Below are 17,578 nucleotides of genomic sequence, written 5' to 3'. Positions count from 1 at the left end.
GAATCCGCGTCTGGCCTCCTGGCCTCGTGATCGACTGCACCAATGACTTGATCCAGAGTTGTGAGGGTCGCCACATATTAGAGGTGGATATTCATAATTGTATTACATTTTTCAGGGTGTGATTACTTAAAATCGTGGGGAAATTCGGGTGTGGGAATCCAACCCACGTTGGTTGGATGCGAGAGCTGAGACACAGCGGGGGACTGCAGGTAAACGCTCCCTCTCTCCCTTCTGGCATGGGAAATTTAGAAATCACGTTTGAGCATTCGCCACCCCGTAGAGCACACACAGCAAATCCATGCCTCAAAAAGCACGACACACCACGGCAGCGGCACTCTCGAAGCATCACAATGACCGCGCCGGCGTCTTCACGCGAAGTGAACGCAGACAAACGGCGGTTAGCTCTGGTCAGTATGCGCGGCGTTGCAACCGAGGCTTTAGGTTGATTGGTGGAAAGCTACGAATGATTCGCGTTTGACAATTTCATCATTGAGGAGAAAGGCCAAATGAGAGGTTAAGTGTTCAACACTACTAATCGGTGTGTGTGTGTAGCCATCTTAAACATCTGGCTCATACCTGGCTCAATGTGGGCCTTACCTAGGTGATACAACTGCCTGCATTGAATAAAACAAAGGATGAGAAAGAAGAAAAAATGCGGATGGGATTTTTTTTGTTCGCGACTTTCTCCACAACGTGTTCCCACGGTAAAACTGGTACGAGCAAGGCTGAGGAGGCTAAGTTATTCCGCTCGTCTTTAGCTTCCAGCAGCTTTGGCAGTAGCTCAAATTGGAACTCCTGGCCGAAATATTGTCGGATGTTTTCCCGGTTTAAACCCACAAAACGTACAGTCCAAAGGGACCGCAGCGAGCGATGTGCCAACCCCCCCGCCCCCCCGCTCACGAACAGGCACCTCGTGTTGCAGCAACGCGTGCGTGCGTTGTGTCGCAGAGTTATGCCACCGTTTTCACCAGCTTGTGCCGACCTATAGAGTCATCCTGCCCTGCCAAGGCGCCTCACTGCTGGCTGACTGAACATTAGGCATTTTACAGCGAACGCCAAAGATCCAAGGCTACCTTTCCCACTCCAACAAGCCGGGAGAAAGGTACGGTGAAAACCAAGGCAAACACCTCCGAGTGTAAACAATTTGGCACTCTACGTCCCTAAAAACGGGCGAGCCGGTGTCGTGAGTGTGCGAAACAAGGTCGCCCTCACCGCCACCTTCCCCCATGCACCGCCCCCGCGCGCGGTGCTCTACGCGGCACTCACGACGGCCGAACCGGCGTCGGCACCGAATTGAAAGACGAGAGCGAGCGGGAGAGAGGAAAGCGAGGGTAGAATAGTAGACACGTGACAATCACTTCGACTCGTTGCATGCGTTCCGTAGCTCCAGCGGGCGCCCTGCTGGTTGTCAACGGAGTCGCCGGGCGCCTTTCATCCCCCCCCCCCCATGCCCTCACCGCTGTTGCTCCTTTTCTTCCGTTATTTCTCCTGTTTGCCCTTATTGTTTGCCCAGCTGCTTATGATGCTTTGGTGTCCCTGTAGGCAATTTTAGATCCGAGGCTATTGAGTGCTCAACAAAAGGTAAGGACTTAACAGCTGTAAAATCGATTCTTACACTCATGATACGCCCATCGAATGATGCGTGCAAAAATGTACTATTTTCATTGACAATACTAAACGTGTGATTTGCGGGGGCGTGGAACGATTGCTTCGACTCATGACACGTGCATCAAATGCCGAGATTATGCGAGTGAAAATCGACTACAATTTATGGAAAGTATTTGCGAATTATATACAATTATTTATTATTAAGCCTACCCGGGAAAGTCTCAGGCTCTTTTTCAGGAGGTTTCTGTCATTTTCTAATACTGTCTGCGGAATCAAATGTTGACCTCGAATCATGACAACCCAACGAGTCGTGGAGGGGGTAAATCGGTCGCACATCGGTGGCATTGCTATCCAGCGAGCGTGCAGGGGGTGCAGCTGTCATGGGGGAGGCTCGTGAAGGACGCTGCTACAGGTCAGTTGGAGGCAGTCGCTCGACAACAACAACAGAAAGCAGAGGAGCGATGCCCACAGAGGAGCGACACTCACAGCTGGTGCATTGGCCAGTCATCTCAGTCGGTCAACCCTTGGCACCTGGGTCTGACCCGTGACCTCCTGTCAGCAAGCCTTCGACACTACACGTGGCCTCAAAGTGTACCTGGCTTGGCACAGGCGCCGTGGTGAAGTCACCGTCTCTTAGTGGCGAATGGTGGGTATTGGTATTGGCTGTCATGAGGCTCACAGGCTGGGGGGGGCGTAGTTGCCAGAGTACTGGGGGGGTGGGTGGGGGGGGCACGCGCCAGGAGCCCACGCCCAAGTAAATAAGTGGCACGGCTTTTCAACGCTCGCCGGCTGATCAGAGCAATTGGAGAGCACGAACCCAAGCGGCTCGGCTCGGATGGAGCTGCCCCGGGGGTGCCGCTCATTGGTGGGAGGAGGCGGCGGTTCCGCCGCCCGCTTGCGCCCCTCCGCAGCGCGGCTGTTCAATGTCAGAGCCTCCGGGGACAGCGGCGCGGAGCTGGGGAGGATTACGGACGTTGACCTTGCGCCTTCGTTTAACCTGCCTCTTTCACTCGCACTTTTGTTTACCTGCCTTCGTTCACCTGCCTCGCTCACCCGCACACGCAGGGCCGAGTGCGAAACCGTTGCCGTGCTCGTGAAAGGCACGCATTTGGGCTTGGAGCTAACAAATAACAAACGAACGAATTTGAATTCGGTGCCGAGGGTCAGCCATTCACAGTAGGCGATAGGCGGAGAGAGCACGGCCAACTCTAACGAACACGGTGCAAATGTGAAAAGAAGTTTTCAACAGAGTTCACTTGAACAAATTAAGTACGAGATCTCGAGCCATCGAATGCAAGAGCTCGAAAAGCTGGGCCCTGTGTTTTAGAAATCGCCCGGGTCAGCATGCACGGCTCCGTGCCCGACAGTGCGTGACGAGGCTCGCACCATCAGGACAGCGCCGCAACCACGCCACGCCCCGAGTGCGAGCATTGCGGCTAAAGTGTAGTTGCCACGCAACCAATGGCGCGCTGTCTTTGAACACCACTTATCCCATTTATTCATCTTCCACTGCAGCCCGTTTAGAGGACAGGCATTTATTACGAGGACATTTATTGGTCAAATCATCTGTGCTTCTTCTTGACCGGGCCACTGTCCGACACTTTGGAGTGACACACTAATAATGCTTTGGCTGTGTAGCTGATGCCTCAAGGCATCTTTCAACTCTATCAGATAACCAGATTCGTCCAAGGTTTACAATTTAAGTACTGTTTTTGTTGCCACTGCTGAGATTCCTCGCAAGTCATCCTCCGTGCGCACGGTCAGCGAGGGCGATCAGACCCTCGAGAGTCACGTGACCATTCGAAACCAGGCTCTTGGAAAGGGTGGCGTCTGAGAATTCAACGTGTTAGTGACTTCAGATTGAAACGAGGCCCAGGAGAAACTGCAGAGGGCTGGGAGCGAGACCCCAAAGTACGTGCCCAGTGTAAAATAGGCCGCGAGGAAACCGACTGTGGAAATTGTTCCGATTTGTGGGGGGGCAGGGGTTGAGAGACTGAGGGCATATCCATTCATGAGTATAATTGCAGCCCGAGGATGGAGGGGAGCGCCCGACATGTCGGATCGTGCTCCGCGTCGTTGTAAATTGCACGGCCCTCACGCGGAGCACCTCGCCGGCTGCCCAGGTGCCGCCACCGCCATCACCGCTACATCCCAATTGGACAAATCCCGTAATGACAGCGGGCCCAGACGACGCCGAGCTCTCGCCCTCATGCCCACCGCCTCCCCCAAAAGCTGCAATTTAACCCCCGCCCCGCGACTGCCGCTTCAGACATTTTAGCAGGGAGCTCACGCCCTTTCGATGCCCTCCGGCCGCAGCGAGCTCGCCGGCGCGTGGCGGCGACACGAGTCGTGGAGAAACAGCGCATGCCAAACGACAGCAGAGTCACACCGCGGCATGCCAGCATTCTCTTGGGTTACGCATTCGTTTGGCAGTTTTACCGGAGGCGGCAAGGGCACCGGGAGGACTAGAGAGCAGCTCCATCATATAGGCCAGCGCCCGGGCGTCATCGCCGTCCAAGTCGCCCTCCTCTGCAAGGAACAGCACCGGGTTCCTCACGGCAGCCACGCCACTCTGCGACGCCGGCGACCGGCACCGTTTGCCGCCAACGGAGGAGACCGGGTGCCGTCTAACGTCACCTCCGCGCCATGCTTCCGCCTCCTACCAACACCTTTGCCTCCTTCACATGCCGCGTGCGCGGACGTGAAGGCTGCTGGCGCCGTGCCGTCACAACGGCTTAATCCGGAGCTCGGAAACTTGGCACGCCGCTGAATGCGCGCGCCAAGTCGAGCTCAAAAATCGCGCGCGCGCACGCGCGCGGCAACGGGGGGCGTTCGCGGCGTTGCGCCGGCAGCCAAGCCAGGGGCCTCGGGATTTTAATAAAGCACCGCTCCGAGTGTTGTTACCACGGCACTGCAGGCCACGCTTAAGGCATCATCGCCATCCGCGGGCGAGCGGCCCACTGTCCGGCGCGATACGTTCCGCACCCCGGAACGTGCACGTTTAGACTTGCGCCGCGCCAGCGTCTCGCTATGATTCCGTGCGCCTTGGAGGGGCGGGCGGGCGTCAGCAGCTGGCTATAAGCGAGCGACGAAACTAAAAATAGTCAACCGAGGTACTAGCCAGGGTTCGCTAACGAATCCAATTACAGCACGGGCAAATTTCATGAATCTAAGTGGAAAAACTACATTTCACATCTTTCTTACAAAGTGAACAACAACATTGAGCTCAACAAGGCGGGCAACACGAGCCGGCACAGTGCGGCGTCTCCCAGTGTCCACACGCTCCGTTAATTCCCTGCCGAGTGCACGCAGGCGCAAGGGGACACCACGTCGTGATGCAAATGGATAAATATGCTTTGTAGGGGCTCGCCAAGTGCTCACAAAGCTATTTTAAATGACATTTTCTTAGGCAGACGCTAACAATTAAAATTTAGGTGCCAATGGCCACAGTGAAATTTCCACAATTCAGGGCAATAACTTCAGAGATTGACGTTCGCTTGACGCAGATTTCATCGCTCGTTATTATCGTTGTTTACCAACGAGGCCATTAACATTTTGGAGACGTGGATGACACATGTGGAGGGATTGCTGGCCGGTGGCTCCCAATGGCCAACTTGTTCACTGCCCTGAGCCAAAGGCTGCAATTCCACATTTCTAGTGCAGGAGCCAGTTAATCCATAAAACGCCCATTTTACTTTCAAGCATCTATAGAACTCAACTTATAAAATATTATGAAACTGATGGGTGACGAGCTACTTGGCTCCCACTCGTCAGAGCTGGTCTATGAACCACATGAACAACAGTGCTCCTAATCTCTCCAGATCTCAGAAGCCAAACAGGACTGAGCTTGGTTAACTACTTTGACGGGAGACTGCCGGGGAACAGTCGGTGTTGTGCTGGGGCAGCATGGCGGTGGAGGGTTTTGTCTAAATACTCGCATTTCAAACATTAGTAGAAAGGGCATTGTGATCATGATTGGGTTGGAGCAGTGGCAATGCGACAAACGCACTGCACTATGAATCTGGGAACACAAGTTTGATTACCGGCCACAGCTAACATCAGGGGCAAACAATATCCGAACCGGCCCTGGGTCCTTCCCCTTCAATCCGTACGACTAACCAGCGTGAAGTACGGTTTACAACCCTCCACGCTCCTGACATGTCATTGAAGGCCTTCAACCAGCAGTGGCTTAGCGAAGCTCTGTGAAGTCGCTCTGACCGCGCCGACTCTCTAACGACGCGTCTGCGATCCCTCCGTAAGTCCATGTGCACCAACGACCACATCCCTCGCCGCTCACCCGAGACCGGCGAACGGCGAGAGACGGAGTGCGCCGACTCACCCGAGACGGTCCTGGACCTCGTCATGGACGACGACGACGACTTGACCCCGATGCGCGCCTCCGCGATCAACTGACGGGCACGCTCGCGCAACTGCCGCTGCCGCTCCTCGTCCGTCTGGGGGGGTTAGTGGGGGGCGACAAGAAGAGACCCCAACGGTGAGCTCCCGCCACGCTCCCGCCACGCTCCCGCCACGCTCCCGCCACGCTCCCGCCACGCTCCCGCCACGCTCCCGCCACGCTCCCGCCACGCTCCCGCCACGCTCCCGCCACGCTCCCGCCACGCTCCCGCCACGCTCCCGCCACGCTCCCGCCACGCTCCCGCCACGCTCCCGCCACGCTCCCGCCACGCTCCCGCCACGCTCCCGCCACGCTCCCGCCACGCTCCCGCCACGCTCCCGCCACGCTCCCGCCACGCTCCCGCCACGCTCCCGCCACGCTCCCGCCACGCTCCCGCCACGCTCCCGCCACGCTCCCGCCACGCTCCCGCCACGCTCCCGCCACGCTCCCGCCACGCTCCCGCCACGCTCCCGCCACGCTCCCGCCACGCTCCCGCCACGCTCCCGCCACGCTCCCGCCACGCTCCCGCCACGCTCCCGCCACGCTCCCGCCACGCTCCCGCCACGCTCCCGCCACGCTCCCGCCACGCTCCCGCCACGCTCCCGCCACGCTCCCGCCACGCTCCCGCCACGCTCCCGCCACGCTCCCGCCACGCTCCCGCCACGCTCCCGCCACGCTCCCGCCACGCTCCCGCCACGCTCCCGCCACGCTCCCGCCACGCTCCCGCCACGCTCTTGCCGCTGTACAAAACCAGATGAGATTTTATCATGTTACAAAAGTGTTCATAGTCTTCATGTTCCCTGCAACTATATCAAACACAACGGTCAGTAATGTTATAACAATTTAATGAAAATATTTGTTTATGACCATAAGTAACGTTTTCGGAAAGCATATTGGCGGCCACATTTGTGGCTCAAAATTGGTGATGGAACCAGCAGATGTTCCCCACTTAACAAATTAAACTGCAGGATTCAAGCCCATGTGTGGTCGCGCATTGCCCCACCGGCTCAAAATGTGGCATCTGTAGGTATGAAATGTCCACAAGTACACCATCACACCAAAGTGGACCCCTTATAAAAAAGAGACATCTGCTTTCAATTGGCTCTTTCCTGATCATAAACAAAGTTCATCCATCTACCAACAAATTGCCGACTTGACATCTGCACCACGCAAGCCCTCCCCCACCGCGCCCCGCAACTGCAGCTCGGAGACACTCGCGGGCTCGCTCGCCCCACGCGCTTCACGTGGCGTCAAACAACTCGCGGACGAACATCGGCGGCTGAAGAAGTGAACTTCGCAAGCCAGAGTCGAACCTAGGAAGGCGGCAGAGACTTTAAAGTTGCCGAGTCTCTTAAAAACACAAATCCTTTTCCCCCAGCCTGTTTCCTAATCCACCGGTTCTGACAACAGAAGTTTAGGATCCTGTGGGAGGATGAGGGTTAGGGGTGCGGGTGAGCAGGCAAAGGGGGAGTTCAGTGGAAGAGACTGGGTGAGGATTTAAGGTGGGGTGGGGTGGGGTGGGCGGGGTGTAGGAGGGCGTCAAAGGAATCGCTGAAGCTCAGACTTCTTCAATGGGTGCAACGCTACATCACGGGACCCACAACCACCTCTTGTTCTTATATTCATTATTTTATCGTTATATATTCTTCTCTCTTGCTTATCTTTTTATAGCTGCCTTGTGTATGTGTGTGTGTGTTTCTAGTTCTAGGAATGCAAGCAGGGGGTCCCGAGGAGTCCGGCCATGGGAAGCAGGGCCACAAATAACAGCAGGCCCACCAGGGGTCAAAGGTGACTTATCCACCACAAAATAGAAGAGGCTTAGCAGTTGTCAGGACTTTCTTAAAAACACAGCCCCGGCTGCCTAATCCAGAGGCATTATGTGTCGCTTCGGAATTATTTAATGTCATAATATTCCAGGAAAATGCGACGGGCAGCGCCGCGCCGCACCTGTTAAGATTACCCTTGCCGAGGGGGCAAGGGGGGCCATGCCAGAAAGTGGAAGTGGAGAGATAACAAAGCGTGGAAAGGAATAAACTAAACGGAATCACGGCACGGAGACGATGACCGCCACGAGTGGCGAGCAGCGCAGTCGCGTCCCCGACGACGACGTTCGACGTCCACCGCAGCAAAGCGAAGCGAAATTACGAGTAATTAAATTTGGATTCAAAAAGCGGCCGAATCCGTGGCCCATTATGCGAGGGTCAAGTATTGCTGGCGGAGCGACATTTCCCACAGAGGGAAGGAGTGCGCGGCGGGGGGGGGGGGAGGGGGTTGGGTTGGGGGTGGGTGGGTGGGTGGGGGGGGACGGGGGCACGAGGCCCTGGGCTGGGATTACCCATCTTCCTGGGAGACGGCTCACTAAGCCCCCCTGCCATGTGAGATTGTCCAGCCCCCTGCACCAGTCGCTAAAAGATTCACCGCACACGCACACGCGACGCACATGCGGGGCGCGTACGTTCGGTCGCACACGCGGTCGCGTGTATATGCATGGTCGAATACGTACGTGCACGCGTGCCTATGCGCGCCAAAGTCTGTGTGCGTGCAGGTGACTGCGAGGAGCCGCCCACTGTCATGCACCTGTTATAAAAATTGGCGTTTTATCTCCCAAAAGACATTGGCAAAAAATAGTAAATTTTTTCAAATATATTTTGCAACTACGCATGTATATCTTAATATCACAAAAAATAACGAAAACGATAACTATTTTTAAAATACAACATTTTTGCATGGCATGGGGAGGCCGTCATCCAGCAGTGGATTGATAAAAGGGCCGGTACACGTAGAGAGCGACATCGTGGGATTTACAAAGCTGGGCACCTTTGCACAGGAAGTGCTACTCCATCTGGGAAGAGCCGCCGGGTGGAACATCTGCAGGGGCTCTCAAGCGACGTGCCCTGCTTGTTTAGAAGAGGACACTAGGGGCTCTTCCAACACAGCGAGGGCCCCCCCCCGCCCACCAACCCCACCGGCCACCGCCCCCCCTCCCCCCGCCGACAATCGCTCCACGCACCCTGCAGGATAAACCGCCACGCAATAACGAGCGCCGAGTGATGGCCTCAATTTAAAATGGCTTTGCTGCTGCTACCGCTTGGTTGATCGGCGTGAACCGAAATAAGTAAAACCTTGGCGGCGAATACTTTCAAGTTCACATTTTTTCAAAGTCATTTCAGTTGAGTCATCAAAGCGTTACGCGACCGTCTCATCTCGCGCCAGTGCTACACATTGTGCTTAGCGCACGACTTTCTCTCCCTTGCTTCACTGCGCCGCCTCAAAAACAACGCTCATTTAGAACGCTCGCCATCCTCGCCGCTCTCCATCGCACCCCCACGAACCCTCTCCGCTCCCCCATCGCGCCAACACAACCCCACCCAGCACAGCCACTCGAATCAACATATGATTCACACAATGAGCTAATCCCCTTCTCTTTCGCGCCTCGCGCTCTCGCACGGCGGCGCGGTGGCCCGGCCTCGGATCCGGACCCGTGGGACCGCCATCGTGATCACAGGTTTCCTGCAAGCCCATTACGGTAGTCAAGGAGTTACATTTACAAAATGTCTCTATTCTTAGTTTTTGTTGTTTTCATGTTTCGATGGCGAGCCGGCTGGTGCTTTGGGCTGGATGGGAAATCATTGAAAATGAGAAATAAATTAAAAGAAGGGGTACAAGTGGAAACTCAAAGTGGAGGCTTGCGGTTGGTGGGTGGGGGTGGTGACGTGGTCACGCACGACGACACAAACCGAGTGCGACAGTCCGATTAGGTCCTTCCCCCGGCGGCTCGCGCTTTCATCTTCTTCACCGCCGCGCGCCCTGCGATTGTTCGTGGGCCCCAACGTGCCGGCCAGGGGGAGTGGGGTGGTGGTGGGGGGGGGTAGCAAGACTGCGTCGTAGCTTTTCACGTTTTTTTCTTTTGGCGCAGGGCTACGGCGGCCAATGAACAAAAAAAGTTTACGCCATCGGCTCTAACGACCTGACGAATGAGGAGCCAGAGGTTGAAACGAGAACAGAGAAATGGGGGGGAAGATATGACGTTCCAACGATCGCGATTTGGTCTCGAGAAGCAAATCCTTCAGTGGGGGGGGGGGGGGGTTAACTGCTCTCATCGCCGCTCGCTTCAGGATTCTCCGACACGGTGCGAGATGCGCGCCTACGCGTGTCCCACCGTCACCTGCGCCGCCGGATGTCTGCCGCTGCGGCAGAGCATCTTCAAATGTTTCTAAGTAAATCAACATCGTCTTGCACTGTGTAAAAAAAAAAGCTGCACGCACACACACACACACGCTGCTGCTGCTTCCGCCACCAAGTGGCTTGATGTAGAGCGTTTCATTTCACAAGATGCCAAGTCGAGGCTGCGCCTCAAAAAACGACAAATAAAAAATTAACAATAAAAAAAAGTTTCGCATTCCGAACCACACACACACACGTACGAGTAAAACAACAACCATGCCAAGTTACACGTGCCAACAAATTATCCAAAACTCATAACATGATTAAGTGTGCAAGGATTTTAATTTAATTCCAATTTTTGCAATTTTTCTGATTTTATTTTCTTATTTCACATTTTTGTTGTTGTTGTTGTTGCTGCAAGAGGCATCTCGGCCGTCCATCACGGAGCAGCACTTATCAACTCTGTGCATATGGACGTCACGGTCGGCCACCCCGACACGTCACAATCACAGCGCCCGCCCGCCCGCGCGCTCGCCCACTCCCCAATCAAGGCAATCGCAAAATGCTTTCAGGAACAGGTGGCGCGTGGCGAGGCGGCGCGAGACGATAATGGGCTCGATACGGCGAAATGGCCTCCCTGCTACAGGGGGGATACACAAACTCAATATGTTGCACACTTGCACACACATGCACGCGCTAGTGTGTGTGCGTGTGTGTGTGTGTGTAAGCGGATGTATGCGCGTGTGGGGAGCAGTGGTGAAGCGATTAGGGCACCGCGATACGATCCCGGCAGCCCGAGTTCGATTCCTCGCTCACGGGCAACACCAGTGACGATTATCCGAGCAGGTCCTCGGCCTCCCCTAGGTCCAGTCAGCCGAAAAGGAGCAAATGGTGAGATGTGTGAACATCGCCACGAGGGAGATAATGCCGGCCGGGCGTGGTGCTGGCCACCCACCGCCTCGTGAGCAGTGCTACTCACGAATAGCACTCGCCCCAAGCGTCTGTTATGGCTATACGGGGGATCTTTGTCTTTGTTTATGTGTGTATACATATGTGTGCATGTGCTAATGTAGGAGTGCGAACACTTGTACGTGCAAGAACATGTAGATACACACACACACACACACCTGTGTACTGTATAATTAAATACTTAACTACACACACACAGGTTAGTAGGGTCGTGCCACTGCTCCCGACACACACACACGACCACACCGCGTGTGTAGTTGGCAAGAGGCCAGAGAGAAGATGAGTTGGGCCACAGGCTGGGCTCTGAGTGATGAGTATCTCTGGAAGTGGCAAAAGTTGGGCCTCCCTTGCCCTTACGAAGTGCATGCCTGTACACCGAGCGCCTGTACACGGAGCGCCTGTACACGGAGCGCCTGTACACCGAGCATCGATTATAACATGAGAAAAGCGGATTCTGGAACGAACGTGCTTATGCTAGTGTTTATAGGAGTTTCAATGTCCAGGAACAAGAATAGTTCAGGTTAGAGGTCATAAGCACTTGGGTTTCCAGTCATAAGCACATGTCCGAAATCCATCAAGCCAAAAGCTACAGAGAATAAAGTGGCCATCGAGAGGCACTTTAGCCCACGCATGCGTAACAACACATTGTTTGGCAAACAATAGAGCCAAAGCAATTATAAAATTAAAAACCATCAATGCTCTCAAAATATCTCCGTACGACAGCCGAGCGCGCCAAGGCGTGCTGGAACACATGAGCGCGATAACGCGATGACCCCGCACGTGGGAATCAGTGGCCCACTGAAGACCGTGCAACGGGCTCTGTCGCACAGATGCCGTGAGAGCATCTCAACAGAAAGTGTGACACGCACGCGGTGTGCTCTTTGAAGGGCGCGAGGGAAGGTAAATGGCGCCACCAGCAGGGTGAAGTGAAATTGTTTTCCACACGTGGCGCCCGAGTGGAATTCGAGTCGAGTCGGCACCCAACCCGAGGGCTTCTCGACAAAGTCTCGGTCCAACGCCACAACACGACTCAGGCCTCCAACCCTGACTGACGGTGCCCCCTGGCAATTTCTTCGACCACCGCGTGCTCAGTTTGTTTGAGAACGATGTCCGTGGAGGAGGCCGGGTGGCTCAGGGGTCAGAGCAATTGAGCCAGAACTGCTGAGATGCCGGATTCAAATGTTGGGTTTCAGCCACCAGTGGCTAAGCCAGGTTCTTAAGTTCGATTAGTTGATGGTATCAGCCCAGTCACCAAAGCCCGGCGGGGATAATCATCATATTAAAATGTGATTTCTCACTTAAGTTGGCTACATTCCACCTCCGACAAGTTTATAAAATGTCAGCTTTGCCATGCGACGGGTATTTCTCCAGCAGCGCACGTTTGGAAAGTGCTCCCCTGGAGTGCGGATTAAGGGGGGGAGGTCGGTCACTCTTACTTTTATTCAGAATCGTTACTTATCCTGGAGGAATCCGACAAGCTATGAAGGTCTTTTTCACAAAAGTTCCATATCGCCCACCACGGGCCCTTCTCAAAACACGCAGGGCGATGATGTGCTGCTCGGCGAGGGCCTCCGAACGGACAATTTAGAGCGACTGCAATAAAACTGGGGAAGGGGACGGCAACCCGCGAATGGCTGTGCACAAGGGAGCTGCGCTCTCACCTCGGAGGGCTGTCGCTTGGCGGGCTGGAGGGCCGAACCCGGCGTGGCGAGCGAGCCGCCCCCCTTGCCCCCTCCCATCTTGAGCGCCGCGTCACGCCGGGCCTGCTCCAGCAGGAGTCGCGCTCGCTCCTTCAGCTCCTCCTGGCGGCTCAGAGCCCGCTGCCCAACGCCACATACGTCGTTGTCGTCGTCATCGTCGCGGCCGACGGCGGTCATCACAATAACAAGTGCTACCACGTCCAATACCACCGCCCATCATCACGACCATCACCTACATGATCAAGTGCCACCAGTCACTGCAAAAATGCTTACCACCATCACCTCCACCATCGTCTTCATCATCATCATCATCACATTTGCCACTATAACAACGATAAGCAATCATCGCAATGATGAACGTCACCCACTACCATTAAGGATGAAAACTACTTTAGAAGGGAAACATCATTGCGTGCACCTCAATACCCTTTAGAATGTTGGGGCAAATGCTAATAGCGAGGACTTATGAAGGCTGGCACGGTGCTTGAGAGACTGGTGAGGCCAGCACCATTCAGCCAACCTTCATCTCCCTAGTTATGATGTTGGAACACCGTGCCAGTGGTACCTAGGGAAGGCCCAGGACTGGTTCAGATGTCACTTGCCACTGATGCCAGCCATGGCTGGGAATTGAACTCGGGTCAGTGCGCTAACCATGACACCTCAACACCCGCGCACACACACAAGCACAGGCATACATGCGGACACAAGCGGACACACGCGTACTCACCCACGCACACACACACACTGACGCACACACGCCCACGCTCGACCAGCCGCACCTTGTCGGTGGCGACGCCGCTGGTGCCCACGTCGGCGAGCGTGGCGGACTTGGTGAGCGGCACCGACCTCTGCACGGGACTGCTCGGAGCCTGGGAGCACACGACATTACCGTCGTGGTAGCACACACACGCGCACGTGGATACGCGCGTACAACAGACTGCTGGGGCAAGCGAGCACCTATGAATGCTGGCACGGCACACGAGGGGGTGGAGTGGCCATGACCACTCCCCCGTGCTGATGCTTTCTACACATCGACTAAGGAGAGGTGCAAGATTAGCCGTGACCGATGACCAAACCAAGGTCACCGGGTTCGCAGCACAGTGAATACTATAGCACCGCTCCCCATTTTCATGCATTTGTTCATTCTTTGGAGCACGTGCTCACACTTGGAAAGACAGAGACAAAAGTGCGTAAAAGGTAACACCTGATGACGGACGCTTGTGTTGCGCCCGAAACGTCGTGATTTATTTTATTTTATACCTACGTGACTTTACCGAAAGAACCAGAGCGTATAGGTAACACAAGGGCCTGGGTTAGGGAGCGCCTCATGCAAGCCGCTCGCCAACGGTGACCGGGAGAGCGGCTGCACCTTGTCGGCCTCCTTGTCGGAGCGCTGCGAGAGGCTGCGGTTGAGCTTCGTAGCCGGCGCGGTGCCGTCGCCATCCGAATCGCTGCGGTGCGCCAGGTCCGCGCGCTTCTTCTTCACCAGGTCGGCGTCGCGGCTGTGCGCGAAGGCGCTCGCCCGATGCGCGTGCCCCGAGGGCTTACGCGACAGTGCCGACGGGAGGCCCTGGGCCTCCGCCTCGGCCGAGGCTCTGTCCGCGGCCGGTCCCGGCGCCACCCCCGCGGGTCTCGTCTCCGGCTCGGACTCGCTGCCACTGCCGTGCCCGCCCAAGTCGCTGAAGTCGAAGCGCTCGACCGGGAGGAGCCGTTTCTTGTCCGTGCTGAGCGACAGCGGCGCCGCCGACGCAGCCGCCGAAGGCTCCCTGCGCGTGTCCGCCGTCGCCGCGCCCGGCTCCACCGTGGGTTTCTGCACGGGCACGGCAGCCGAGTCCCCGTCGCTCTTCCGACTTCTGTCGCCGAACCTCGGTCCGGTTTCTCCGACCTCGTCGCCAGGAAGCCTGCCGTTTTGCCGCGGCGAGCCGTCACCGGGGTCGACGGGTTCGCTGCCGATCTCCGGCGCTCCGGCCGGCGGGGCCGAGGAGGCGGCGCTGGAGGCAGCGTCGGCAATGGTCCCGTCGACGGCGGCGCCCGCCGTGCCGCCCTTCATCTCGGCGTAGAAGCTGCGCTGGGAGATGGCGGCGGCGGCATCGCTCTCGAAGCTGCCCACGGTGTAGGTGCTGCGGCTCGACGTGTCGCCCACGTGGAGCAGGCTCAGCTCCTCGCCCGTGAAGTGGGCGCGGATCTGGTACAGGTACGTCATGACCGTCAGCTTGTCCGGGATGGCGAGCAGCACCATGTCGGACGGCTCGAGGAGACGCGAGATGCCCAGGCCCGCGAAGCCTTCGTAGGCCTGCCCGGGAGTTCGCACACGCGCACGGCAGGCACGCGCAGTCATTCACTTGTGGATTTGTTCACTCGTTCTTTCATGCGTTGGCAGCTGGGCTGCCTTTGAAAGGCGTGGCAATAAAGACACGTGGGGTTAGGATGATGCTCGACAATCGCACGCACTCACAAGGGCTCTTGAAAGCCGATTCATCCCAATGAGTAATAATCCCGTCACTCACGCTTGACAGCACGCTCATTTACATATGTCACTATCTTGCAAAGCAGGGCATGCCAAAACAAAGCAGACTTTTACGGAGTAATATTATTCATTCTGCAATGAAACTGACAACTGTTGGAAAACGCCATAGAAATGTGGAATTTCCACCATTTCTACCTCTAGCTCAGCAGAGGTGAACACCCTCGCATGTTTTTTTGCTCAAGGACAGCACGTGAATGACAATGCAGTGTTTTAGTTATGTAAAAGCCATTAATTATACCATTTTATGCATACATGTTTAAAAAATATTAATATTCACCTTTAATTATAAAACACACGCACAATTATCTCCGAGTCGTTACCTTCTTGTTGTTCTCTTTGATGTCTTGTGGGTTGAGGCCCTTGTAGTCGCTGTACAAAAAGGACAAAGAAACAGTGCCATTTGGCATGGCTTCCATCGACCGCAAAGCATCAGCAAAGATTGAACATAAGTGCAAAAAAATACATTTTGGACCAGGCCCACGCAGTACAAATGAGAATCCCTCGGTTAAACGGTGCAATGCCAACGCATTTGTCATTTTTTTGTTTTCACGGGTGCACAGCTGTTTCACACGGTGCCATTTGAAGTTGCGGAATACGGAGCAGCGATGATACCAAGCCCGGGTAGAAGGGACGACAGAGAGAGAGGGCAGTGCACAAAGGACAGCGCACCGCCGTGAACGTGGGACGGGAGAAAGGGCAGGACACGGTCAGTGTGCCGGGCAGAAGATATTCGTGACAAGGATCTCGGAAGGGCCGGAAGAGGGCAGGGCATAGTGCAGGAGGGGCAGCAGTAACATGGGGGATGGATGGGAGAAGTGGCAGGGAAGGGATACACATTAGGTGACGTGAGTGTCAGAGAGGAAACGCGCAAGGTTCAGCACTGACATGAGGTTGGGCCGGAAGTGATGCAGGATGGCACAGAAGGCCATGCCGTTGCGCCACGACGTGGTGAAGTTGGTGATCTTGACTCCGCGGTAGTCCCGCGTCACCTCCTTGCACCAGCTGAGCAGGGACTGGATGGAGTTCACCTTCTTGTCCAGCACGGGGCTCGGCGATGGGCTCAGCTGCACACACCGGGGTGCGCGGGGGGGGCACGGGGACAAACCGCGGGACCTTGAGGCGTCATCATCATCATCCATGCACACTCACGTGGCCTCACTCCAGGCACTCTTTTCCTTGAAATCAATACTCTCCCCTGAGGCCCTTGGGTTAATGATCTATTGTTATTAATGTACATTATGTTAATACAACATTAACTACAAACCTCAACCATCAATCCAAAGCCAAACAGGCTGTTAGGACAAATGTAGAACATTCTAGGCTTGTGACACTAGTTACTATGCTCATATAACTCATCACGACAACAAAACAAATACACAAATACGGTATCATCGTAACCAGTATAAATGCATCTCGCGACAACAAAGTTTGGTTCATCATCAAAAGTAAGCATGCAAGTTCAACTGAACATTCCCTCTAACAAGGGGAATCGACGGTGAACCTTAAACACCACACGGGGTGGGGGATTCCGTAACATCCACAGCCTCTCAGCTTCCCGAAGATCCTGAGAGTTTGGGACAGCGAGCGTTAGAGATGCTACATCAACAGTAGCCGCAGCAGCATCTCTCCTGACGCACGGCAAAATTCCTCGTGGTCACACGGAGACCATTTGCACCGGGTGTAAGGCAAGAGAAAAAAAAATCTCCATTTAAAAGAAATCCCCTCCTTTGAGATGGCAGAGGGGTTGTTGTGTTTTTTTTTTGCGGGCGGGCCAGAGGAGTCACATCCATGGCCGACCCCACCGACACAACAACAGCGGACGAGAGCGCCTTGCCAAGCGTGCTTGGGCCAGGGGCGGGGGAGAAAGTGCCCCGAGTGGCCGTGCATGCTAATGCAGCGCTCGCTGCTCTCCTCCCACTTCCAGTGGGGCGGGTTGACCAACGACGGACAACCTCGCCAAGTCCAGCGCGAGCGGAACGTGTCCCTTGGGAGGGCAACGCGTGGATTCGAGTCGCTTGTTTCCACGTCGCACAGTTGGATTAATTTACATCGGTGTGTACAGCGGTACACGCACTCACAACCACTTCCTGCTCCACTAGACAAATTCAATCTCATATTTCAATCTCATATTTCCAAGGCAAAAAAGATGCCCCACTTGTCAGCCTGACTGGCCAAGCTTGCCTTTTCATATATTTACATAAAAGTTTATCTCCC

General features: G+C 55.4%; 1 protein-coding gene across 1 annotated transcript in view; it reads right to left on the bottom strand.

Annotated features, from left to right (window-relative positions):
* The window catches only part of EHBP1 (EH domain binding protein 1), a 101,468-nt gene that overhangs the window by 27,748 nt on the left and 56,142 nt on the right, over positions 1 to 17,578 (bottom strand). Inside the window, 6 exon segments of the mRNA XM_078858698.1 lie at positions 5,948 to 6,062; positions 12,799 to 12,957; positions 13,617 to 13,706; positions 14,207 to 15,130; positions 15,685 to 15,733; positions 16,250 to 16,428. Coding sequence (XP_078714824.1) covers positions 5,948 to 6,062; positions 12,799 to 12,957; positions 13,617 to 13,706; positions 14,207 to 15,130; positions 15,685 to 15,733; positions 16,250 to 16,428 — 1,516 coding nt within the window.

This window comes from Lampetra fluviatilis, chromosome 7 (genome assembly GCF_964198595.1).
Source record: "Lampetra fluviatilis chromosome 7, kcLamFluv1.1, whole genome shotgun sequence".
Taxonomy (NCBI): Eukaryota; Metazoa; Chordata; class Hyperoartia; order Petromyzontiformes; family Petromyzontidae; genus Lampetra; species Lampetra fluviatilis.
Note: the sequence above shows the minus strand (reverse complement) of the source record. Positions and strands in the feature narration are given on the sequence as shown.